This window comes from Camelus ferus, chromosome X, assembly GCF_009834535.1.
Source record: "Camelus ferus isolate YT-003-E chromosome X, BCGSAC_Cfer_1.0, whole genome shotgun sequence".
Lineage (NCBI taxonomy): Eukaryota > Metazoa > Chordata > Mammalia > Artiodactyla > Camelidae > Camelus > Camelus ferus.
This window is the reverse complement of record NC_045732.1, coordinates 77,491,315-77,517,287: the sequence shown is the minus strand read 5'-3', so window position 1 is coordinate 77,517,287 and position 25,973 is coordinate 77,491,315. Positions and strand designations below refer to the sequence as shown.

Here is a 25,973-nt window from a genome sequence, read left to right as displayed (position 1 = left end):
GGAGAAGGCCATGTGAAGATGAAGGCAAAAAATGGAGTGATGCTGCTACAAGCCAAGGAAAACCAAAGATTGTTGGGAGCCACCAAGCAGCTAGGACAAGGCAAAGAAGGATCCTCCCCTAGAACCTTCAGGGGGAGCACGGCCCTGCCAGTACCTTCATTTTGGACTTGGGGCCTCTAGAACTGTGAAAGAAGACATTTCTGTTGTTTTAAACCACCAGCTTTGTGGTCCTTTGCGGTATGGCAGTTCCCTCTTTGGGTCTGAGGCAGACAATTCTGAGATGCACTTCATCCAGCCAGCTCCTGGCAGGGTCAAGTCCCAGCAGCTGCGAGTGCCAACGAATTCGAGAATGTACTCTTGTACTGGCTTTCATTCCCCTGTGACCACTTTCTAACATATGCACCTTTTCCCCCAGCCCCTGCCTCAACTTCTCCGGACTCCAGGCAGGCTCCACAGTTTCTGCTGCCTGTTCTCTAAACTAGGAGTCAGGGAGGCAAGAAGGGCTTTGGAGGAGCCTTCTCCAAACGCTGCCGTCTAATTAAACAGCCCTGTGTGGTTAATGATTCTATCACTTGCCAAAGCCTGGAAATGAACCATGCAACAATTTAATCAAGTGATCTTCTACAGCCAGAGGGCCTGGGATCGGCAGCTTTCCCTGGCACCCCATGGGAACCCAGCCCTCAATCCGATGCCGCTTTCCAGGCAAAGTCCTTCTCTCCCCAGGCTTGTCCAAGAAGGGAGGATAGGTCGTGGGAGAGAAGAGGGAGAGATGGAAGGAACGTTAAAGCGATGTGCTTCAGCGCAGGCTGGGGCTGAGAGAGACACAGGTAGGCAGCGGGACCCACTCGGGCCAGTCCTGAGCACGCGAGGGCCCCAGGGCATCCCAAGCTTGGTCGACTCTCCCCACAACCCCCTCCCCCACCTCATGCCTTTTTTTCCCCTCCTTATTGAAAAGAAATTTTTAAAAAATTTTAACAAAGGTGTTCATTTCAACGACAGCGAAGGAACGGCTCCATAGAAGGAGAGAAGCCGTCATTAAAATGAAGCTGGAGGGAGGGGTAGAGGCATTCGGGCTGCGGCGCGGAGGACCTGGGAAAGGGGCTGAAACCACGGCCCCCTCCCGAGGTCCCGAGCTCTCTGGGGGAATCTCGGGAGGCGCTCCACCAAACAGGACCCGTCTCCCAGTCTGGCACAGCGCAGGCGGCACGTAACGTGCTGGGTGCTCGGAGACCCGACGCCGGGGATCGCGGGGAACCAGGGACCCCCCACCCTCAACACCTCCGTCAAGGCCCCGCCCCCGGCCTCCCGCGCCGGCTCCCGCGGCCTCCAGCCGCTCGCTCTCCCACCCAGCCCCGCTCCCCTCTCCCGCGCGCGTGCGCCCGGTCCCCGCGCCCCTCCCCCTCCCCCGCCGCCACCGCCGCCGCGGGCGCGCGCGCTGTGCCCGTCGTCCCGGGCGGGAGCTGAAGACCGCGAGGCCGGCTGCCAGCGGGAGAGCAGGCGCCAGGAGCACCGGGAAAACGGCCGGGCGAGGCGGGAACGCGGGCGCGGGCCTGGCCGCGGGCGGGGACCGCCGCCGCGCCGCCGCCCCCCAGTAGTCAGATCGGGCCGCCGCGCTAAGCGCGAGGGCCAGGCTCCCGGGGCCGGTGGCCATGGGCGGGAGTCGGAGGAGGCAGCGGCAGCGGCAGCGGCGGGCCCCGCGGGCGGGGAGGCGCGAGGCCCACGGCCCCTGACGGCCCCTAGCGGCCCGGTGCGACCCCGTGCCTCCTGGGGGCCTGTAGCCAAGCAACGCCCGGCGCGCTTGCCCATCCCCCGCTGCCCTTTTTTTCCTGGCCGGGTGCGAGGGAGCATGCCCGCGCCTCGCCTCAGCCAGCTAAGAGTTAACCCAAAGGGCGTGGAGCTGCCCCCTTCTCGGGGGCGTGCCCCCCTCCCCCGCTAGGCGGCCCGCCCCCCGCGCTAGGGTATGGCCCCCGGCCCCGGCCCGGGACCCGAGGTCCCGTACACGGGTCAGTGAAAGGCGTTTTCCCGTTCCCGCCCTCCTTCCCTCGCCGGCCAGCACCATGGGATGTAATATGTGCGTGGTCCAGAAACCGGAGGAGCAGTACAAAGTGATGCTTCAGGTAGGGCGGCTGGGCCGGTGAGGCGAGGGGTGTGGGCGCCACCTGGGGAAGAGCTGGCCCGGGTGCTGGGCCTGGTGGAGGGGCAGGAGGGCTCGAAGAGGAAGCGATAGGGAGCCACCCTCGCCCTCAATTTCTGGAGCTGCTGGGTGTTGGTGTTCCATGGGAACTAGGCACAGATGGGGGGGGGGGTAACTGCGTGGGGATAGGGGCGGGGCGCATCCCTTGGGCGCCCGGAGTAGATTGGGACGCGAGGTCTGGGTCCAGATCGGCCCGAGTCGGGAAGTTGGGCTCGACCCGGGTCCGGTGCGCTTGCACCCCAGGCCCGCGAGCGGGGAAACGCTGTGTTGCCGGCGCCGGCGCCGGATGGGGGTTGCATAGCAACCGCCTCGGTTCTCAGCACACGTTCGCCCCACTGGACCCAGGGAGGGGGAGGGAGATAGGAGCCCGCTGCGTGCTGGGGGTGGGGAGGAGCCAAACCCAGGTCCCCATGGGCCAAGGGTGCAGGAGCGCGCAGGCCGCCCCAGGGCCTCGTGGACACCCAGCCAAGGTCGAGGTGCCTACCCCGGCAACTACTCAACGCTCTGGCCCTGCGCAAACAAACGGTGGGTTCCCAGGCCTTGGGAGCCTCGGGTGAGTTTTTGCGGCCGGGTCTGCCGGAAGGGCAGTCTGCGGGCTGCTGTGCCTGGCCTGCTCTATGCCCCGCAGGGCCTCGGGGCCTGGGGAGATGGGGGGCCGTGGACCGGGCAGTGTTTGGCCGGAGGCTTCCTTGCCTGTGAGTAGCGTGACTTCGTGAGTGCGTGCCTGTGCCCCGTCTGTGTGTGCGCGGAGGCTCCTCCGGCCCCGCATGTGTGTACTTTCTGTGTGCGCTCTGAGAGCTGTCTAGAGAAATGTCCCGGATGGCGTGGCCTGAGACGCCTCCAGGGCTAAGTAGAGGGAGTTTACGGTCAGGGAGTGGGTACCCAGGGCCAAATCGGGCGCGGACAGGTATGCGCTTCTACTCCAGGTTTATTGGTCACGACTGGGGAGCTGGTGCAGGCCGGAGAAGTGTTGGCAGGGGGGATGGAGTCTCCTTACAAGAATAGGGGGAACCCTACAGGCATCGGCATGGGCACGATGGGGGTGGGGATCAGTGCATCGAGGATTGGGGAGGCCGCAGGAATCCTGCATTCGTGCTGTGAACCTAGTTCCTCTGGCCGTCGGCAGCGGAGCCGGAGTGGGGCGGGACGGGGAATCGTGCCCTAATCTGGCGGCGCTCCTCATCTGCTCTCCGGGGCTGGTCTCCGGGGACGCGCGGGGCCCTTTGCTTTCCCCACGCGCTGCCCTCCGCCTTCTTTCTGCCTTTCCCTCCACTCCTCCCCCGCCAACTCCCCGCCCCCGTGCTTCCTCCCATCTCTTGTTCCAGCTGTTTGGAAATCTTTCCTGGCCGTTGCCATTCCTCCTCGTGGGATCGGGTTCGGGAATGGCCCAGGCTGGGGCCGCCAGGCAGTTCCTTGGAATCCCAGTGGTGGGCACCAGAGCTGCGGGCAGGAGGTGGGCTGCGTTGGTTGGTTGATGAGGCTGTAGCATTCCATCCTCACTGCCTCTTATCTTGGAATCATCCCATCAAATGGCAAGTAATTCCAAAGCGGGTGGCCCTTGACTTCCTCGGAGAGGGACTGATGTAGTACTTGGTGAAAGGCAAACCCCGTCGGGGTTTGTGGACGGTGGAGGGCGGCCTGCCCTGCACTACAGGCCTGAAATGAACCATGGTTGGGAGGCGACACTTCTGTGACCCTTGGGCCTCCCCATGGCAGTGGGAGGGAGGCGGCCACAGGTCTGGCTGGGACAGCCTTCAGGGAGTCTCCATGTTGGAGCAGGGCTTGAGGTGAACCCGGGCAGGAAAGTTCTGGGCCAGGCTTTGCTTCTGGAGAGAGCCCCGAGTCCTGGGCAAGTAGGGCCCCAGGAGAGGGGCTGCCGTCCGCCAGCTGCCACCGCTGGCCAGTCCCTGGGGATGCTGCTTCCCTTTTCTAGCTCCTGCAGCAGTCTGGACAGAATCACAGACTGAGTTCAATCTTAAAAAAGGAATTATCCTTTAAAATTAAGGGGAGATGAAAGAGATTTGAATAAGAAGAAATCTGGAAAGCAGGGACAGCTCCTGGCTTGAACCTCTTTTTAGAGGGGAAGGAAGCTGTCTCAAAAGACCTGTCAGCTTCCAGGACCCCTGGCCTGCCTCCTTTCTCGAAAACTGGTGCTTTCTAGCTTCAGAGGTGCTTCTCCCCGTCTCATGCATATCTGCCTGTGGCCCCTTCACCTCAGCAGAATAAGGGACCCCACCGAGATAATAATGCAGCCCAGAGAAATGCACAAGTACACTTTCGCCACTTGCCATATAACTCCCGAACGCCAGGGCTCCCTGGAGCCCCTTCCCAGATCCCCAGAGGTGTATTTTAGTATATTCAGAGAGTTGTGCAACCGTCACTAGCATCTAATTCTAGAACATTTTCATCACTGTAAAAAGAAACCCTGTACCCAGTAGCAGTCACATATCCATTTCCCCCAATACCTCCTAGACTCTGGTAACCACTAATCTACTTGTCTATGAATTTGCCTCTCCAGATATTTCATCTGAATGAAACCATATGGTATGTGACCTTATGTGTCTGGCTTCTTTCCCTAATCATGTTTTTAAGGTTCATCCATATGGTAGCATGTGTCAATACTAAATTTCTTTTTATTTCTGAATGATATTCCATTGCATGGCTATGCCACATGCTATTTATCTGTTCATCCATTGGTGGACATTTGGCTTATTTCCTCCTTTTTGCTATTGTAAATAATGCTGCTGTGAACACGAGTGTACAAATATCTGTCTGAGACCTTGCTTTCAATTCTTTTGGGTGTATGTTCAGAAATGGAATTGCTGGATCATATGGTAATTATGTTTAATATATAATATATTGAGGAGCTGCCAAACTGTTTTCCACAGGAGCTGCACCATTTTACATTCCCATCCTCAATATAAGAGGATTCTAGTTTCTTCACATCCTCCCCTGCACCTCTTATTGATGACAGCCATCGTTGTGTTTGCCATGGTATCTCATTGTGCTTTCCAAATGAGCATCTTTTCATGTGCTTCTGGCTGTTTGTGTGTCTTTTCTAGAGAAATATCAGTGCCACTCTGCTTTTACTATAGCTTTGTAAGTAAATTTGGAAGTGTGAGTCCTCCAACTTTGTACCTTTCAAAATTGTTTTGTCTATTCTGGGTCATTTGAGTTTCCACGTGAATTTTAGGATCAACTAGTCAGTTTCTGAAAAGGCAGCTGTGATTTTGTAGGAATTGCATTGAATTTATATATCAACGTGGGGACGTATTACCCATGAACATGGGGTGTCTTTTTACGTGGATCTTCAGTTTCTTCACTGATGTTTTGCACTTTTGTTAAATTTATTCGTGAGGATTTTATTCTTTATGATGCTCTAGTAAGTAGAATTATTTACTTAATTTCCTTTTCATCCTTCCCATTACTACTGTATTTCTATTGTATGTATTTTTGTATATTGGTCATGTATCTTACAGTCTTACTAAACTCATTTATTTGCTCCAATCGTTTTTTCACTTAGTGGATTCTTCAGGATTTTCTGTATATAAATAGAGGTAGTTTTACTTTCTTTCCAATCTGGATGCCTTTTATTTCTTTTTCTTGCCCATTTGCTCTGGCTAGCACCTCTAGTCCAAGGTTGAATAGAAGTGGTGAGAGTGGGCATCCTTGCCTTGTTTCTGATCTAAGAGGAAGCTTCCAGTCTTTGACCAGTAAGTATGAAGTGAGCTGTAGGTTTTTAATAGATGCTCTTTATCAGGTTGAGGAAGTTCCCTTCTATTCCTAGTTTGAGTGTTTTTTTTTTTTATCATAAAGTGTCATTAGATTTTGTCAAACGCTTTTTCTGTGGCTATTGAGATGATCACGTGGTGTTAGCTCTTTATTCTGTCGATACCGCCTATCCCAGGCCCTTGAAGTGCAGCAAGTTAGAGTTCTGGCTCCATTTCCATTATCCCAGTCCTGTCCTCCAAGGATACTTAACCTAGTGTAAGCAATGCAGGGGGGTGGGTGCAGGGAGAGCTTGAAAAAATCTGGAAGTGACCCTGAGTGGGGGCAGGGGTCATGCATGTTGAGTTAGGAGGAGGAAGGAGCCATATCACAAAGGGCAGAAAGGGAGGTAGTGTGGTCAGCTAGCACTGAGGCACAGGACCCCTGCCGAGAGCCTTTCCTGGTGCTCCTGGAAAGGGCCTGTGTCCTCTCTGACACTCCCCCCCCCCCCGTCGTGGATCTGTCTTGAGCCATTGCTAGAAAATTCTACAAAATGCAAACTAATCTATAGTGACAGAAAGCAGATCAGTTTTTGCAGGGATGGGTGGGAGGGAGGGAGGGATGACATAAGGGCATGAGATCACTTCTTTTCGGGATGCTGGAAATGTTCACTATCTTGATCCAGGTGATGGTTTCACAGATGTATAATATGTCATATCAAAACTTTTCACACTGAACACTAATTATGTGCAGCTGTTCATATGACAGTTATGTCCCAGTAAAGCTTTCAAAACAAGAAATCTATGCACCAAAGGAAGAAAAGCACGTGAGACCACTTTGCCCAGCATGGGCCCTTGGTGGGGCTGAGTGGATCTTTCTTTCCTTTTACTTCATGGTCCCTGCCAGGGAAGATAGTGTGATGTGGGGATACTGAATGGCTCACTGGCTCAGTGCCTCAGTTTCCTCACCTGCTATGTGAGAATAAAGAGTACTTGCCTCCTGGGGCCATTGCCATTGGGCAGTCAGCATGGCACTGGTTCTCCTGGGATCTCATTTGGGTGGGGGTGGAGTTGCTGCCATCAGGCCTTTTGGTCAGTCGGCAAGGCGTGTAAATTGGATGGAGAAGGCATTATTCATGAACATGGCCCAGTTAATGTCCAGTGACAGAAGAATGCCCAAGATTAGTTAGGAGATGGACAGATACCAAAGTGACGGCATATTTGGTCTTTTTCGGTCTTTCTGCACATGAGCTGAGCAAGCCAAAAGAAGACCGAGAAGCTGGAGCTGGGCGCTGGCTTTGTAGTGCAGTCTGTCTCTTCCTCATGCTTGCTTTGAACAGAAATGAAAAGCACTCCATAAAGACTATTTTGATTACTATGTGATGGGGAGCTGCCTTTGGGACAGCCAGGTTGGCCCCGGGGTGGGTGAATGGGAGGATGTTTTCAGTTGCCATCCTTGGTGACTGGGAAGCTGTTAGCATACACTCAAAGCCTGATCTTAATGAAGACCTCAGGACTTGCTCTGCTTTTTCATAAGAGCAGCCTGTGGGGCATCCCTCATTCCCAGTCTCTTCAGACTTCAGAAAGGCCTGCCAGTCCCTGGAAAGGTGGGGCCGGGGCCAGGGCAGGTGGATCAGATTTCAGCCTTACCCTGGGTAGACACCACCCACCCATTCTGCATCTTTAGGGAGGGGAAAGGGAAGAGGGGAGGGGGAGGGGAGGGGAGGGGAGGAGAGACTCTCTCCCAAGCCCTTGTGCAGTGTTGAAATCCTGTCCAGGTATGTGCAAGTCCTCCCTGGTTCCTCCAGGGGGCACTCTGGGCTAGCATGACTCTACCCTGAGGCCCTTGTTAAAATGCGGGGATCTGCTGCAGCAGGTCCAGGGTAGGGCCTGGGATTCTGCATTATTACCAAGTTCCCAGGTGATGTCCATGCTGCCAGTCCTCAGACTATACTCTGAGTAGCAGGGACCTCGGGCAGGACTAGAGATAAATTAGTGAAGCCCCAAATTATGTCAACATCACCTAGGAAGTGAGTTCATTACAAATAAGACACAAGGTCTCACCTCAGACCAATCAAGTTAGTTTCCAGGACTGCCCAATTGGGGACCCCAGGGACATAATCTGCTCCTCCATGCCACATGCAGCTAACTTTGACATCACCCACATCCTTACCAACATACATACGGGTAGCTTACATGGGTACCAGACACATACCACCCCCAAACTACTAAAAAGTCCTTTGAGATGAAGTCCTCCTGGGCTTCCTTCTCTCATTCCTGCCCCGGACAGAAAGAGTGGGCTCTGAGTTCTGGGGGTGGATGATATGGCTTGCCCAAGCAGCCTTGACTAGGGGCATGCCATTCACTGGGCCAGTCACATGTGGATGGAGTGTAGCGCTGTGCCCCGGCTAGAATTTTTACAAATTAAGGCATTTTGCAGCCATCAATGCAATTCATTCAGGTGGGGAGCATCCTTGGGTGGTAAAAGCATTCGATAAAGTTTGTTGGGGAACAAGAAAGTCACAGGGTCTCCGGGTATGACCCCAGATTCCTCACGCATTGGGAAGGGAAAATGCAGCTTTACAAGGGGAGACCTGGCAGGTACCACCTTGACCAGGTGATCAAACTGAGTCACCTGGCCCCCCATTCATGCTGTTAAGGGGAAGGGGGAAGGACACAGAATGCTCTGGGTGGTGCTCTCCTCAAAACGTTTAAGCTGAATCTAATGAGGAAGGAATCAGGCAAATGCAGAGTCTGAGACTCTTCTACAAGGCAACTGTCCTGGACTCTCCAAGAGGTCAATGTCATGAAAGTTAAAAAAGAAAAAAAAGTGCTACTTGTGGTACAACTGGAGAGATGTAGAAGTGCTAATTGTGTCAGTGCTAAATCCATGAGCATCTTAAAGGTGGTTCCCCAGGGAAGGAAAGCTTTGGTGCCCGCCTTTTCCATGTGAATGTGTGGAGAACGTGCACTCTGGGGAGATGTGGGTGAAGGGAATGCAGATGTCCACTGTCAGAGGTTCCAACGTTCCTGTAGGTGGACAATTTTCGAAATCCAGATTTGGGAAAACATGAACAAGGACTTCTGCTGGGTCTCTGAAAAGACGGGCATGCACAATGCCTGCCCTTGGCTCTGGCTGCCCTTCTCTGGGCTTCTCCTTTCTCGGCCCATGCTCTGTCGATTTGGAGGTCCCCAGAACACTTGTCCTGGTTCGGGTAGTCAGAGACATAGCTGCGTCCAAAGTGTTCCCTGGACCCTCCTGACAGCGGAGCTGAGGGCGTTTGGAAGTGGGCCCCGGGGCAGAGGGTAACTTCCGGTGTCGGTTCTCTCCTAGCCTCGATGTCCTGAACCGCAGAGTGGGGTTGGGAGAGTCAACCCAATCGTGGGCGCCCTTAGAAATGTAGTTAGCGCCGCCTCCTCGCGTTACCCTCAATGAAAAGAGCGTTCCCCAGGCTTCCCAGGGAGCCACGCGCAGGACCCCCCCGGGACCCCCAGTCACCCGGGCCAGGGCTCTTTACTCAGTTTCCCCTTCCCTTTTCTCGCCTGCCCAGAGATTCCAGATCAGAACATTTGGGAAGCCCCTTGCAGAGCCGCGCCAGGCCCCCTAGAGCAGGGCGGGGAGATCCACTCCGGCACGCGGTGGGGACGGAGGAGGAGGGGAGAGAGGGCTCCGAGAGGATTCGCGCTCCCCTGTCCGGCTGCTAGCGCGGGATGGGGACGGCACTGGGACGGCCAGCCTTTCTTGCACCGCCGCCACCTTTTTTGCACCCCGCTCTTTAGCGCGCTCTTTGTCTGCGGCTGGGCGCCGGCGGGGGCGGGGGCGGGGGCGGGGGCGGGGGCGGGGCGAGCGCCCCGGGCCCCGCCCTCCGCAGCCCCGGGGCCGCCACCTCGCTGCGGGGGTGTGGGGGTGTGGCCTGTGCCAACCCTGTCGCCCGCCAGGCCCTTGCCCAATGGCGACTGCCAGCTGAGCTTCCTGCGTTGCTCTTGTCTGCCCTCTTGTCCCCGTGTCCCCTCGTTGTCCCCATGTTCCCCTATCCAACTCCTACGTCTTTCACCTGCCACTAGTATCACTTCTGCCCCAGTGTCCCTCCCTCCTGCCCCTCTGTGTTCCCCTCTCTTACCCCCCAAATGCCCCATGCCTTCTCCAGGTTTTTCCTTGCTCTCTTTGGCATCTTGAATTTTTACCGTTTCTGAACCTACCTTTCCCATCAGTGTTTAGACATTCTCAGGTATCCATCTCTCAAGCATCTATCCTGGTCAAACCAAAACGGAGGGCTCTCTCCCACATCCCCACGCTGCTCCCGCCCCATTCTCTGCAGAAGCTCTCAAAGGCTGAGTCTCTACAGGCCAGCACGGTGTCCCCCTTCCCTACGGCCCCCTTTGAACAAATCCAGAGGGTCCAGAGGGTCGTTCTGCATCTTGATCCAGTCCACCCCTTCCCCTCCTCGGTTCACTGACTTACCCAGCTTCCCACCTCAGCTTCCTTTCTCTCTGGTTGACTTAAGTTCTGAGTCTCTCTCCCCAAATGTTCAATGTTGGGGTGCCTCAGGGTCCGCCTTGAGCCTCTTATCTTGTCTACACTCAATCCCCAGGTGATCTCCTCCATCTCTTGATTTTAATTCAAGAACAATCCCTTGTAGAATTCAGTAACAATGGTCATGTGACACCTGGTTTGGTAGCTTGGGTTTGGGACACATGTAGGTGGAGTTGGGCACTGGGGATGTCAGCAGGTTTCAGGAACTTCAAATCAGAGATAAAAATTTGCATTGAATAAAACCAGTTCTGACAGACTGACTCATAGACATAGAACACAGACTTGTGGTTGCCAAGGGGGAGGGGGGTGGGAAGGGACAGACTGGGAGTTCAAAATTTGTAGATACTGACAGGCGTATGCAGAATAGATAAACAAGATTATACTGTATAGCGCAGGGAAATATATACAAGATCGTGTGGTAGCTCAGTGAAAAAAAAGTGACAATGAATATATGTATGTTGATGTATAACTGAAAAATTGTGCTCTACACTGGAATTTGACACAACATTGTAAACTGACTATAACTCAATAAAAAAAATGTTAAAAAAAAACCCCAACAGTTCTCCAGTTCCTGCCCCAACCCTGACCCCAAACCTGGTGCTCTCTGTGGATCTGAGTGGCAGTTTTAATTTTTTATTTGTGGGAAAATATATATGACATGAAGTTTACCATTAGTGACATTTAGTACACTCACAATGTTGTTAAGTTATCACCACTCTCTAGTTCCAGGACATGTTCATCACCCCAAAGGGGAGCTTCATACCATTCAGCAGGCACTCCCTTTCTCTAGCCCCTGGCAACCAGGCATCTACTTCCTGTCCCCAGGCATCTACTTTGCCTGTTATGGAATCATACACTATGTGGCCTTTCGCTCCTGTCTTCTTTCCCTCGGCCAGACTGTTTTCATCCATGTTGTAGCACGTAGCAGGACTTCATTCCTTTTATGTGGTTAAATTCGCTGTGTGAATGTTACTACATTTTATGTTTATCCATCTGTTGCTGGACATTTAGGTTGCTTCCAGATTGTAGCTATTAAGCATAGTGCTGCTATAAACATTTGTGTACAAGTTTTTTTGGGGTGCTTGTTTTCATTTCTTTTGGTATTGCTGGGTCATATGGGAACTCTAGACAGTTTTCCATGTCCACTGCTCCAGTGACTTTTTAAAATTGTTTAATTTTTTTTATTGACGTAGAGTTGATTTAAAATGTTGTGTTAGTTTCAGGTGCACAGCAAAGTGATTCAGTTATACATGTCTATATTCTTTTTCTGATTCCTTCCATTTATAGGTTATTACAAGATATCGAGTATAGATCTGTGTGCTATACAGTAGGTCTTTGCTGTTTATCTATTTTGTATATAGTAGCGTGTATATTAATCCCCAACTCCTAATTTATCCCCCTCCCCTTTCCCCTTTGGTAACCATAAGTTTATTTTCTATGTCTGTGAGTCTGTTTCTGTTTTGTAAATAAGTTCATTTGTATCCTTTTTTTAAAGATTCCACATATAAGTGCTATCATAAGGTATTTGTCTTTCTCTGTCTGATTTACTTCACTCAGTGTTATCTCTGGGTCCGTCCATGTTGCTGCAAATTACATTATGTCATTCTTTTTTTTACAGCTGAGTAGTGTTCTATTGTATATACACACCACTTCTTTCTCTAGTCATCTGTCGATGGACCATTTAGGTTGCTTCCATGTCTTGGATATTGTTAATAGTGCTGTTTTGAACATTGGGTTGCATGTTGAGTTAGAGTTTTTTTCTGGATATACGCCCCAGAGTGGGATTGCTGGATCATGTGGTAACTTTTATTTTTAGTTTTTTAAGGAACCTCCACGTTGTTCTCTATGGTGGCTGCACCAGTTTACATCCACACCAACAGTAGGAGGATTCCCTTTTCTCCACATCCTCTCCAGCATTTATTATTTGTAGTCTTTTAATCATGGCCATTCTGACCAGTGTGAGGTGATACCTCATTGTAGCTTTGATTTGCATTTCTCTCCATTGACTTTCTTACAAACAATATATGGGAGTTTCATTTCTCCACAGTCTGATCAACCACTATTTTCTGTGTTTTTATTTCAGCCACTCTAGTGGGTGTGAGGGGTGGATTTTGACTTGTATGTTCCTGATGATTAGTGCTGTTGGGCATCTTGTGCTTGTTGGGTGTCCCTCCGCCCTCCTGGATCCTTGGTGCCTGGTCCCCAGCCCAGCAGCAGGTCATGGCAGGCCCCATCTCCTCTACCCCAGGAGCGTGAGCTGTGATTCATCCCCTCGCCTCCCAGGCAGGCGGTCCTGGCGTGAAAGCCCTGCCCCCTCACCTGGTCTCCTTCTTCATTCCCTCTGGGGCCCCAAGCTCCTGGGAGGCCCCCTTCTGTTTTGGGGTTAGGAAAGTGAAGGTAGTAGAGGGAGAAAGCGCCTCCCCAGCTTCCTCAGATCAGGTCTGGATGTGACATCTGATGGGACTTCATTGCCACTGTTTCCCCTGAATCAGCACCCAGGGGGGCCTGAGTCCAGAGGCTGCCCTCCCAGCCAGGGCGTCCCAGGAGCCGCAAAGCAGCCCGTGGGTCCTCAGGGAATGTGAGAAAAACTCAGAACATAGCATAGGCTGGGAGTGGGTTTTGTATGTCTTCTCTCTGATGGTAAAAGTAATGTTCATTGGAGAAAAGGCTGCAAAGAACAAAAAAGAGAAGAAAAGTCCCCTTATAAATACTAACTCCCAGAGACACCCGACCACTGCTAGCATCTGCCCGTTCTCATGAATGTCCTCCCGTCCTTTAAAGAAAGTACTGGGTCGGGGGTGGGTAAAGCTCGGTGGCAGAGCGTGTGTTTAGCATGCACGAGGTCCTGGGTTCAGTCCCCAGTACCTTCATTAAATAAATAAATTTTTTTTTGCACATTGTATTTACAAACCAAAATAGCCTCACGGACATAGAAAACAAACTATGGTTACCAAAAGGGAAAGGGCAGGGGACGGATAAATTAGGGTTGGGGATTAACAGTCACACATTACTATATATAAGAGAGATAAATGACAAGGACCTACTGTATAGCACAGGGAACTATATTCAATTTCTTGTAATAACATATAATGGAAAAGAATCTGAGAAGGAAAAATATATACGTATGTATAAGTATAACTGAATCACTTTGCTGTACACCTGAAACTAACATTGTATGTCACCTAGGCTTCAATAAAATTTATAAATAAATAAACCTAATTACCCCCCCAAAAAAGAGAGCATTGATTGGGTGATATTCTATACTTACACACATACCAATGAACATACATAACATGTACATCCATTAAAAATAGTTTTAAAAGCCCCACAAACCCCATGCATCTTAGGAGCTCGCACACTGGTGGCAGCATGAAGCCCCAGTGGTCTCACACCTCGCTCCCAGCCTCCAGCTGAGCCAGATTGCCTCCCACTGGGAGATCCGTGCTCTCTGAATCGGGGTGATGCTGATCCAAGCGAGTCTTTCTGCTGAATATTTTATATCAAGAATTGTCCAGCCGTGCTATTTTTTTTTGAAGTTTGTAAACATGTATTTTTTTCAAAAGACTTTTTAGCCATGTTATATAAGGTTTGGAAAAAAGAAAAATCTCAGATTTCCATTTCCATCAATGGATTCTTTCTCAGCCTTCTTCCATAAACATGCATTTTATATGGTAATCATCATAGTGCACGTGTCATTTTATATGTCTTCTGAGAAACAGGCTTGCTATTGGAAGACTCTGGTACGGCAGCTATACACTTAAATGAGGTAGACACAGGCTTAAGATTGTTGTAAAGTTTTTGGCATTAAGAATAATGCTTGGGCGAGGAAGGTATAGCTCAGTGGTAGAGTGAATGCTTAGCATGCACAAAGTCCTGGGTTCAACCCCCAGTACCTCCATTAAGAATAAATAAATCGAATTACTCCCTCCCCAAATAATGCTGATACCTCAATAAATTCAATATAGAATGACCATATGGCCACGCGACTTCACTTCTAGGTATACACCCGAAAGATTTGAAAACAGGAACTCAAAGACTTGTGTTCATAGCAGCATGATTCACAATCGCCAAAGGTGGAAACCACCCAATGTCTGTTGACAATGCAGGGTCCATCCACACAAGGAAATATTGTAGAATGCGATGGAATGGTATTCAGCATAAAAGGAATGGCGTCCTGGCGGTTGCTGTAATATGGATGGGCCTGGAAACCATGCTAAGGAAAGAAGCCAGACACATCAGACCACCTGCTGTCGGACTCCACTTACATGAAATGTCTAGAGGGGAAGAAAGGCGATGGGGAGGTGGTGCCGGGGGCTGGGGTGAATTTGGAGAGAATGGGTAGGGAGCCTCCCTTTGGGGGGATGAAAATTTCTTGGAATTTAATAGACACGATGGTTGCATACCTATGTGAATGCACTAAATGCCACTGAATTGTACACTTTGAAATGGTTAAAACGGTAACTTTTGTGTTAGGTGTATTTTACCATAATAAAAGAAATAATGAATGCTTCTCTCAACATCCTTGTAATTCATGTAATACCTATTCTTGTTTCAGGGTCTCTTACTTAGAGCAGATTTACTGGATCAAAGGGTATGAGGAACATTTTTCAAGGTTATAGTTATGGACAAATTCCTCCCAAATGTTGCTTGTTTTATCCTCTGGGGTAAGATTCCCGACGGGAGCACGTGCTCTGTGATGGGCTCGGCCAGCATGAGGGGAGCTTAGTGCCCCGGTGCCCCGGAGTCTGGTGGTGGCCACTGCTCTTGGGACCTTAAGGCTCATGGCCTCTGTCCCCGGCAGGGCAGGGGCCCCTTTCTGCAGAGCCCTCAGTGGAAGCAAAGCAACTTCCAGCCCAGCTGGGACTGTGGTCCACAAGGCTGCCCACTTGGGCCCATCTCAGCAGTAGGGAGCGCCCTTGTGCAGAGAGTCCTGAGTAGAGCGCAGTCTCAGGTGGGGTGGCGCCCTATGAAACCGGCAGGATTGGCTGCCACAGGTAGCTTCCAGCTGAGGCCAAGAATTGGGCCCGGCATGTGGCCAGACCAACAGGGCCCGCCTCCGAGCCCTAGAGAAGACGAAAGCCACTGGGAACAGGGGCTAGGGGGATGTGGGACAATTCAAGTGGGTTTTCAGGTATGTGAAGTGTTGGGAGGATAAAGTGGATTTCTTCTGGATTGTTCCAAAGGAAGGAGTTTTACACTTGATGAAGGCAACATCTTTTTTTGGGGGGAGGGTGGTGTAATTAGGTTTCTTTGTTTATTTTTTAAAGGAGGGACTGGGGATTGAACCCAGGACTTCTGTGCATGGCTAAGCACATGCTCTACCACTGAGCTACACACCACCCTCAACCTTACATTTTCTAATAGATTTTTTTGACAATGGCTCAGCTAGCTAGGGTTGTTCTCTCTGAACTCGAAGGGTTCTGGGTGCAGCTGATGGCCCTATGTCTACCCAGGACCCGATCCTACCTGCATTCCTTCTGGGTAGAAGAGGGAGCCAGGTGCCGCAGCCTGGCCAGGGAGCTGACAAGGCGGCAGAGCTGAGGGCTACATTGTCCCGGGAGCTCTGGGAAGTCTTCCCCGCCCAGCTCGGGCTGAGGGCCAGCCCCCTGACCTCTGGCGTCCCCATGCCCACCCCTTGGGCTGTTTCCAGTGTTTGCCTGTTGGGTTGGTTTGGGTTCCCTTTTCCTGAAAACCTGCTTTCCTACTGAGTTCTGTATTTTCCTGGTGTTTTGTAGGAATTCTTTATTCTGGATAATCCTTTATCACTTCTAGGCATTGTAAGGCTTTTCTCTTAGCCTGTCTTACCTTTTTGCTGTGTTCATGGTGTCTTTTGTTGTCCAGAAGTTTTAACATTTTTACAGTTTATATTTTAAATGTATATCTTTTCCATTCTTGTTGGCCCATTATTTATCTGAAGAATTGCTTCTCTACCTCAGCGTCATAAAGGCATCGTTCTCTCGCCTCCAAGGTAGTTTTAAAGCTTTGTCCGTTTAGGACTTGGATCCATTTTGAAATCGCCTGCCATGGGTTTGGAGCAGCAGGAACAGGGGTGGGAGGGAGAGCTCCGGCAGTTTAGATGTTTGCATGCAGCTTGAGAGGAACTCTGAAGGGAAGGTGGCCTGGGTCCAGACACAGAGAGACAGGAGCAGGGACACTCAAATGGCAGCTTTGCTAGGGCACGCGTGTCTTTCTCTTCTTGTCGGTCGGGTGAGGGCAGGGCTTGAGGCCAGTGGAGAAGAAGCAGAACTGGCTCCTGCACAAGGGCCTGGCCCCGCCATGCTTTGCTCATTGCTCCATAGTCCTCCATCTTCTTGGTGACTCTCGCCCTTTCTGGGAGGGGCTCATTTCTCACATGTCCTGGCCTGTCTCTGCCCCACACACCCTCATTAGCTCTTGGGGCCAATTATGACTGATGAGGAGGACAGAGGAGGCTGAAGGAGCCCATGCACTCACCTGCAGGAGTGGTCCAGGAGCTCCAAGCCTCCGCACCCAGACATTGGCCCCTGCTGGGCACCACGTGGGTCAGCGGAAGGCTGCTGGGCTGTCAGAGGCATCACTCTATGATCTGACGTGCTTAGGTGGTGTGTGTGCCCATCCCCCTCTTGACATCCCAGCCCACCATGCACCCCCTCCCACTGCCTGGGCCAGTTTCCATAGCAACGCTGCCGATGGGTACCGTTTCCAGGGAGAAATACATCACGGTGTTTCTCAGTGTCACCTGAGCTTCCCACTGCACACGATGAAAATGCGAAATGTCTCCCCTTTCGAAGATCCTGAGGACAGCTCCTCCTTCCATTTCTCATGGAAGCCCTTGACCTGCAGGCACTGTGGAGTGGGTTAATGTTCCGAAACAAAAGTCCTGCTTTGCAGTGTTTGTTGATTTCTGTGGTGTAAATATTCCCACCACAGCCACCAGCCTGATGTCACAGAATGTGGGTGGGGCTGGGAAGAGGTGCGCAGTCGCACAGCATCATATGGTGTCTCCTTCCAGACCCAGGGAACCCTAAGGGCACAGATGACTGGCAAGTGTAGTAAAATAATTAGAGAGCCCTGAGCTTGGAGTATTCATTGCTTTTGTTTTTTTAAATATAATTCATTTAGTTGTCAGCTTGTACCCTTTAAATGTTCATAAGGGCTGTGTTTAACAGCTGCTTCAAAATTTTCCAAACAGTTTTTGGCTATGGCCTTCAAGGCCACTCCTCGAGGCCCCTCTGCTACTGCCCTTCACACACCTTCCCAAATACATATCTGCAGTCCTTTCCCGGCCACGCCGCTTCCACCCCATACTCCCTTTATAACTGTAGCCTCTCCGGCTGTCTGGAACCTGTTGGTTTCTACTGACCACAATCCTACACTTACCATTAGTTGGAAATGAGGATCCTCTTGGCCGACAAGCTGTTTCCTTGATACTCTTTGATCCATTAATTCCAGTTCTAGAAATTTTCTCTAACATAGCAACTCTGGATTACACAAAGATGGATGTAGAAAATATGCGCAGGACGTAGAAAAATCTGTCTTTGCAAAAGCTTCTTTATAATAAAACAAAATTGAAACCCACTAGTGATGGACAGTAGGGACCAACCCAATACACTGGCTGGTCCACGCACAGGCTGGTGTGCTCCAGGCCTCGGGGCCTGCGGTCACAAGTCAGGGAAAGACTAGGAAGGAAATGTGCCCGCACATTTAACAGCGTTTCTGTCTTGGAGATGATGGGTGATTTTTGTTTTCTTCCTTGTGGTTTTATGTATTTTTCAAATGTTCTCCAACAAACCTATGTTTCTTTCTTAATGAGACTAAATTGATTGGAAAAATCTTTTCTGACCATGCAAAGTTTGGGGAGAGGGGAGACATAAAAACTGCAATTATGACCTACAAGGATATAACCAAGTAGCAGAAAGGTGATTATCTCGGTTCCATGGCTCAGAGGAGCCGTTGGCTGGCCAGTGATCCCTGGGACTCCCTGTGCTTTCCTAAGGCAGCCTGGCTTCCTGGAATGACATCTAGGAGCTTGCAGCCCAGAAGAACCCTACCCCCCACCCCCACCCCGAGACACCCAGGGAAGGAGGTGGCGCTGTGAAGATGTGAAGACTGGGACAACTCGTGCCCGTGTGCCCTTGCCCTCATGGGGCCCTTCTGCCCCTCATCCTGTAGAAGCTCTTCCATGGGCAGGTGCTGGGTCCCCGGGCTCCGTACTTTCCGTGCTGACTGTCTGGGTACTTTACTTCCGCCTGCAAACCAACCTCCCCGACTTTTCCTTGCTCAGGGAGCCTGCCCCGCCCCCTTCCTGGGCTTCCTCTGCAGCTCTCCGGGAAGGTCTGTTTCAGCACTGAATGGCTGGGTGTGGCCATCTGGGGTGTCATTGATAGTGTGTGGTCTCCCCAGGCCCAGGACAGCCCTTCCGAGCTGCTGAGTGGATAAGAGGTCCCTGTACCATTCCCTTCCTCCAGGAACTGCTTTCTAATTCCCCCTCACTGGCCCCATGACATATGCCCGGAATTCTGTTCCATCCTTAGTCTACTCGCCTCCCTACCAAGGAGGACCCCTTCTTCTCTTGAGGCTGCTCTAATCCAGCCTTCTCCTGGGCCCCTAGCCTGTGATGGCCGCCTCCTTCCCTGTCTCCCACTCTGACCAGCCCAGCCTGGCTCATGACCCTACTCACTGCTTTCGTCTTGCCGAGCCTAAGTCTCCTCATTTGCGAAATGGGTTGTCAGGGTCAGGATCCAGGGGAGATGCCCACCAGGAACCCACTTCCTTGGCACCTCTCCTAGGCTTGGCCTTTCTTCTGCAGTGAGGCCGTTGCTGCCTGGGGGACAGAGATCTTATCCTTTGAGTCTGCTTACTCTTCTGACCCTCCCACTTGAACCCATTTGTTGACTGACTCCCACTGGCATAGGTCACCACGGTCTTCAGGGTGTGGCCCTGTGAACCCCAGACAGCAGTGTGTTGGGGCAGGGTTGAGAAGTGGGGTTCGCCTGGGAATGAAGGCACCAGGGTCAGCAGGGCAGAGGGTTGATTCCTTGGCTGAGCAGATTAGAGCTCATGGGGGTGTGTCCTCACAGGGGCATGTCTCTGCTGCAGGTAAACGGGAAAGAGCTCTCCAAGCTCTCTCAGGAGCAAACCCTGGAGGCCCTGCGCTCCTCCAAGGAGCCCCTGGTGATCCAGGTGCTAAGACGCAGTCCCCGTCTCCGGGGGGACAGCTCCTGCCATGACCTGCAGCTGGTGGACAGTGGCACGCAGACCGACATCACCTTCGAGCATATCATGGCGCTGGGCAAGCTGCACCCGCCCACCCCACCTGTGGTCATCCTGGAGCCGTACGTCCTGTCTGAGCTGTGAGTCGCCCTCAGGAGGACCCCAGGCCCTGCTTCCAGACAGGGCACGCCACTTGGCGCAGCCGTCCCCATGCCACTCAGAGGCTACCTTGTTGCAGCTCTGGGTGTGGTGGGGAGACCCTGACTGGCTGCCCTCTCGGGCAGAAAGTAGGCTCCTTGGCCTCCAGAGCTGACTGTGGCACCCCAGGGCTCAGAAATCTCTGGGCCTGTAGCCTCAGGCTGGACGCCAGCTGGTAAACAGGGCCAGGGGAGTCTGACACACAGGCTCCCCATTGTATCTACCCCCAGGGCCAAGGGAGGACCATCCTGGGACCTTGCTGCTGGAAGGTTGAGGTCCTCCGCTCCTACTCCTCCATCCTCTCTCCTCCTCTGCCGCCCCATTGTCTTCTGCCTCACAAGCATCACCCCTTGAATATTCTTGCATCCTTGTCTGTCCCATTCCTCTCCGTGCTCTGAACTTCCTTCATCTCTTCGGCTTCTTTCTTTGGCCCACTTGGAAGAAGGGCCTCTCATCCAGTCCTGGTGGCTCATGACTGTGAGCGCTGACTCATTTCGTTAGTCTAAACCCGGGCGCAGGCCCGGGCGGCAGGGAGCTTGTCTCGGGATCCCTCCTCTGCAGAGAGGTAGGCCCAGGGCTGGCAGCAGCCGAGCTTAGCCTCGGGACACGGAGGACTATCCCTGGAGGTAGAGTGGGTCCTCCTCCGCTCCCCAGCAGTCCTCCAGGGCCTGGATAACTCCTGGGGGCATTGCATGAGTGGGGCCAGGGCCAGGGCCAGGTGGGAGGGGTACCCGCATTTTGGAGAAGTTGGTCCCTGCTGGCTGGCATGGTTAGAGGAGTCTGGGCTGGGGGGCGGGACAGGGTGGGGTGGGACAGGGCAGGGAGAGCTAGGCATTCCTGGGTCCTCAGTGCAGATGCCCTCGCACTCCTGTTCAAGAAGCATTCCCGGTCTTTGCATGGATGCATGAAGCTCAGGAGGGGGTTCCAGAAGAGGTAGCTGGGCCACCTCCTTCCCAGGGGCCACCCAGAGCAGGGCTCCAAGCTGAGTGCACTGGGACTGGCCAGCCCGGGAGCTGGGGCTAGGGAGAGAAAGGAGCAGATGGCTAGCCTGACGCCCCCCTTCTCCTGGGCAGCCCCCCCATCAGCCATGAGTATTATGACCCGGCGGAGTTCATGGAGGGCGGCCCACAGGAGGCAGACCGTATGGACGAGCTGGAGTATGAGGTGAGCTGGGCGGCCAGCATCAGGAGCCGGCCCCCAGGATGGCTGTCTGCAGCCCAGCTCAGGCCTGGCTCCTGCTGCCCCCAGGAGGCTGGGCCTCGTGGCCCTTTCCTGTGTGTGGCCCATTACTCAGGCTCCCGGGCCAAGTCGAGCTGAGTCGGGGAGGGCACGGGTCAGTCTATGTTGGTCTGTGTTCCGCACATGTCTGTATCCTGTGCGTCCCATGTGTCTTGTGTGTGTCTGAGCATTTCCTGGTGGGGAGACCACCAGACACACGCACCATTTGGGATGGGAAGAGAGGCCCTTGGAAACTCAGCTCAGGTGACATGCTCCTGGGAGTGAGGGCTGGGCCGAGACTGCCGCCCCTGCAGCCTGTGACCTTGCTCACACGTGTCTGGGGCTTTCTTCCTCTGCTTCTCCTATCCCCCCTGTGGCAGGAGGTGGAGCTATATAAAACCAGCCACCGGGACAAGCTGGGCCTGATGGTTTGCTACCGCACTGATGATGAGGAAGACCTGGGCATCTACGTTGGAGAGGTATGAAGGTGGGGTGCGGGAGTGGGGTCTTCGCAAAGGTTGTGGAGCTCCATGCCACCTTCCTGTGTTGTGTGCTAGGATCTCACAGAGGGACTTTGATGCCCATCTGTCCAGCACTAGGGAGGAAGCTGGGCTCCCCTGGTAGCAGGTGTCGGGGCAGGATCTGCCACGTGAAGAATCCCCACACCAGCCTGTCCCCACAGCATTGCCATACTGCTCAGGGCTCTGAGGCTGCCCATAAGGGCCCAGCTGAGCATCACAAGGATGCCTGATGCCAGTTGGTGAGGCCAAGGCAGCCGATGGCTCCAGTGTGTCTGGCCAGGCAGTCTTCCTCAGACCTGTGCCCACAGTGGGCAGCAGGCAGGCGGGATGAGGTCCTGGTCAGGCTTCATTCTCCCTCCCACGTCCTGCAGCCAGCCCTCTCGGTGATCACAGGGGTCATTCTCTCCGTCCTGTCTGACAGATGTCTGGGTACTTTCCCATACTTTCCCATGCTAAAAAAACAGCCCCCAGTTTGCTTTGGGGTCCCCAAGGCAGGGCTGCCCCTTCCTACCGAAAGGGCACCTTCGTGGAAGGTGCCAAGTCCCCGTGATGCGTGTGCCTTGCAGGTGAATCCCAATAGCATTGCAGCCAAAGATGGCCGGATCCGCGAGGGAGACCGAATCATCCAGGTGAGTGGGGCAGGCAGGCTGAGTGCCCCACCGACTCCCTTAGCCAATCCCCGCACTCCCCTGCTGAGAGCCTAGCTGGATGCCAGGCATCCTGCTGTGCCTGAATCCAGGGCTAGGTCTCATCTTTCTCCTGCACAACTGTGTGGGTGGCTGCTGTGTGCTGGTGGGATCTGCTGGTCTCAAGGGCCTGCGCTGCTCTGGCCCCTTGCCAGCCTTGCCCTCCGTCCCCCAGAAGTGAGCACATCTCCTGCTGCAGCTGGTCTCCGAGCACTCGTGCCTTTGCACGGGCCTGGCTGTCTTCTTCCCCGGCACCTTCTCCTTGTTTCCTTCTCACAACTCAAGAGCCTGTTAGGTTAGGAGCTCCCTGCGAGGGGATCCCTGTGGCTCAACGGGGGCCTGCCCCACAGCCAGCCTTGTGGTCCTTGTTGATTGTCCCTTGGCCTGCCACAGATAAATGGTGTGGACGTCCAGAACCGGGAAGAAGCAGTGGCCATCCTGAGCCAGGAGGAGAACACCAACATCTCCCTGCTGGTGGCCCGGCCTGAGAGTCAGGTGTGTGTGTCCACAGGGTGTCCTGGGTCCCCTGACATTTCTGTCTTGAAAACTGCTAACGAGGGCACAGACATGCCAACAACCTGGTGCTGATGGAGGGTGGGCGGTGTCCCAGGGCCCGTTTCCCCTTCTGGCCCCTGACGGCTGAGTGGGCTGGGACCTAGTGGCAACTGGAGGGGTGTCTGGGGAGGTTCTTAAGGCAGTGGGGACAGCACAGACCTGTCTCTGCAGCTGGCCAAGCGGTGGAAGGACAGTGACCGGGATGACTTCCTGGATGACTTCGGCTCTGAGAATGAGGGGGATTTGCGTGGGCGGAAGCTGAAGTCCCCCCCTGCCCAGCAGGTGAGGAAGGAGGAAGAGTGGGTGAGTCGTGGGGAGGGTGAGGAGGAGGGAAGGGGCTGGGGGTGGGTGCGAGATGGACCCCCGGAAAGCCCTTACCATCCTCCTGTGGCGCCTGCACCCCTGGGGCCCAGACTAAGAGGGGCTCATCTGTCTGCCTCAGCTTGGAAACGAAGAGGAGAAAGGGGCTCCTGATGTGGGACCGGGCCTGAGCAACAGCCAAGAGTTGGACAGCGGAGTGGGCCGGACTGACGAGAGCACCCGCAATGAGGAGAGCTCGGAGCACGACCTGCTGGGGGACGAGCCCCTGAGCACCACCAACACGCCCGGGCCCCTGCGCAAGTTCAGCCTGCACGGGGACGCCCTGCAGAGCCGCGACTTCCACTTCAGCATGGACTCCCTGCTGGCCGATGGGGCAGGGCTGGGGAGCGGCGGTGGCGACGTCCCGGGCCTCACCGACGAAGAGTACGAGCGCTACCGCGAGTTACTGGAAATCAAGTGCCACCTGGAGAACGGCAACCCGCTGGGCCTCCTCTTCCCCCGGGCCTCGGGCGGCCATGGTGCCCTGGACGTCAACCGCAACGAGAGCGTGGGCCACGAGATGGCCGTGCTGGAGGAGGAGCTGCGGCACCTGGAGTTCAAGTGCCGCAACATCCTGCGGGCGCAGAAGATGCAGCAGCTGCGGGAGCGCTGCATGAAGGCCTGGCTGCTGGAGGAGGAGAGCCTCTACGACCTCGGGGCCAGCGAGCCCAAGAAGCACGAGCTGTCTGACATCTCTGAGCTGCCCGAGAAGTCGGACAAGGACAGCACTAGCGCCTACAACACGGGGGAGAGCTGCCGCAGCACCCCATTGCTCACGGAGCCCCTGCCGGAGAGCCCTCTGAGGCGGGCCACGGCTGGAAACTCCAACTTGAACCGGACCCCCTCCGGACCCCCCATCACCACCCACCCCAAGGCCGCGCCCCCGCAGGGGAGTCCCACCAAGTTCCGCTCCCTCTCCCGGGATCCTGAGGTGGGCCGGAGGCAGCATGCAGAGGAGCGTGTCCGTCGCAGCCCCAAGGCTGGGGTGCCCCTGGAGCGGGCAGGCCCCGAAGGTAGCCCTTACCTCTCTCGGCGCCACCGTGCCCAGGGCCAAGAGGGCGAGCACTACCACAGCTGCATGCAACTGGCCCCGCCGCGTGGCCTGGAGGAGCTGGGCCATGGCCCCTTGAGTTTGGCTGCTGGCCCCCGGGTGGGCGGGGCGGCGGCCACAGTCCCGGATGCGCCCCGCATGGAGTGGAAGGTCAAGGTGCGCAGCGATGGGACCCGCTACGTAGCCAAGCGACCGGTGCGCGACCGCCTCCTGAAAGCCCGGGCTCTGAAGATCCGGGAGGAGCGCAGCGGTATGACCACCGACGACGACGCGGTGAGCGAGATGAAGATGGGCCGCTACTGGAGCAAGGAGGAGCGGAAGCAGCACCTGATCCGGGCCCGGGAACAGCGGAAGCGGCGCGAGTTCATGATGCAGAGCCGGCTGGAGTGCCTGAGGGAGCAGCAGAATGGCGACAGCAAGGCTGAGCTCAACATCATTGCCTTGAGCCACCGCAAAACCATGAAGAAGCGGAACAAGAAGATCCTGGACAACTGGATCACCATCCAGGAGATGCTGGCCCATGGCACTCGCTCGGCCGACGGCACGCGGGTCTACAACCCACTCCTCTCCGTCACCACTGTCTGAGCACAGCTGTGCTCCAGGGCATGGGTCCTTGGCCCTGACCCAGGTCCAGAGAGCCTCCCAGGACCCCGCCTCCCGCTCTCCCTTAGAGTCCGTTGCGTGTCTGTGTGTGTACACAGGACTTGTTACCAGATGGAAGCCCCCGCAGAGAAGGGATGCTTCACTCCATTGGCTGCTTCCTTCTCCCCAAGTACAGCGACACCATCAACAGCTGGCACTTGGGCAGGCCTGTATTGGGTGGGCCCCCCTTCAGCTGTGGGTGCACGCACTTGTGACAGGCGCTCAGGCACGTGCAAACACACAAGCATGCACACACGCACACCCCTCCAGGGCGCTCTCAGCGTGGGTTCTTGAGGACAGAGAAGCTGAAAAGGAGAGGCGACCAAGATTCCTAAGCACAAGGGAATGTCCGGTTCCTCTCCCCCTATTGGGAGCCTCCATTATTTGCAAAGGCAACCCCGATTTTTGTGGTTTTTCTCCCTTTTTGTGCTTGCCAATTGTTGGGTTTTTTGGTTTTGTTTGTTTTGTGGACCTGCTCTTGGGGCTGGCAGCTCCTCCAGGCAGACTGACAAAGGTGGAATCCCCAAGTGATGGCTGGGAAGGAGGGGGGTGGGGGGAAGGAAAAGAGGGAGGGCGGGGTGGGTGGGAAGGCGGGGGAAATGAAGGCAGGAATGGGAAGCAGCTTTCCAGGTAGCCTCCACTCTGAGATGTGGGGACGGGGCTGGCTAGGCCCACTCTGGAGGTCACCTCCTTCCCTGGTGACTGAGGGAGAGGAGAGACTGGGGGCTGATGGGCAGAGTCCATCCAAGAAATAAGTGAGCCCAGGGCTGTACCTGACTCCAGCTCAGCTTCTCTCCCAAGTGGCCTGAGGGGCAGGCTGAGACAGTGAGGGATCCAGAAACCAAGTCCCAGGAGTAACAGCAGACCTTGGGGACAAGACCCACGTGGAACTAGGGAGTGGCCTGGACTGACTGGGAAGATGCCCTACGCCTCAAATCTGCAAGTGGGCCAGCCAGCCCTCAGGCACCTGTGCATTTAGTGAGAGCTGGCCTTGGGGGCCTTTCGGCTCAAAGAGCCTCAGGTTGGAGGCGGACAGGCTGCCCACCCCTACCCACTACTGGCATTGTGAGAATAAAGCAAGCTGCCTTTGAGGGTGATTCCTGGCCTCCTTGTGT

At 54.2% G+C, this 25,973-nt stretch overlaps 1 protein-coding gene across 7 annotated transcripts; it reads left to right on the top strand.

Moving 5' to 3' along the window:
• The first annotated feature begins 1,998 nt into the window (after positions 1 to 1,998).
• On the top strand, positions 1,999 to 25,955 carry PDZD4 (PDZ domain containing 4). Of its 7 annotated transcripts, none has more exons than XM_032475089.1 (8): positions 1,999 to 2,117; positions 19,514 to 19,767; positions 20,899 to 20,989; positions 21,424 to 21,522; positions 22,131 to 22,193; positions 22,644 to 22,745; positions 22,977 to 23,087; positions 23,248 to 24,801. In XM_032475089.1, the coding sequence occupies exons 1-8, from the start codon at positions 2,058 to 2,060 to the stop codon at positions 24,799 to 24,801; spliced, it is 2,334 nt and encodes a 777-aa protein (XP_032330980.1). In that variant the 5' UTR covers positions 1,999 to 2,057. The 7 variants fall into 7 exon arrangements, with proteins under 7 accessions (XP_032330980.1, XP_032330982.1, XP_032330981.1 ...); XM_032475090.1 differs by having other exon boundaries at positions 2,058 to 2,117; positions 19,514 to 19,749; positions 23,248 to 24,977; XM_032475093.1 differs by lacking the exon at positions 1,999 to 2,117 and adding an exon at positions 2,555 to 2,747.
• Positions 25,956 to 25,973: the final 18 nt, after the last annotated feature.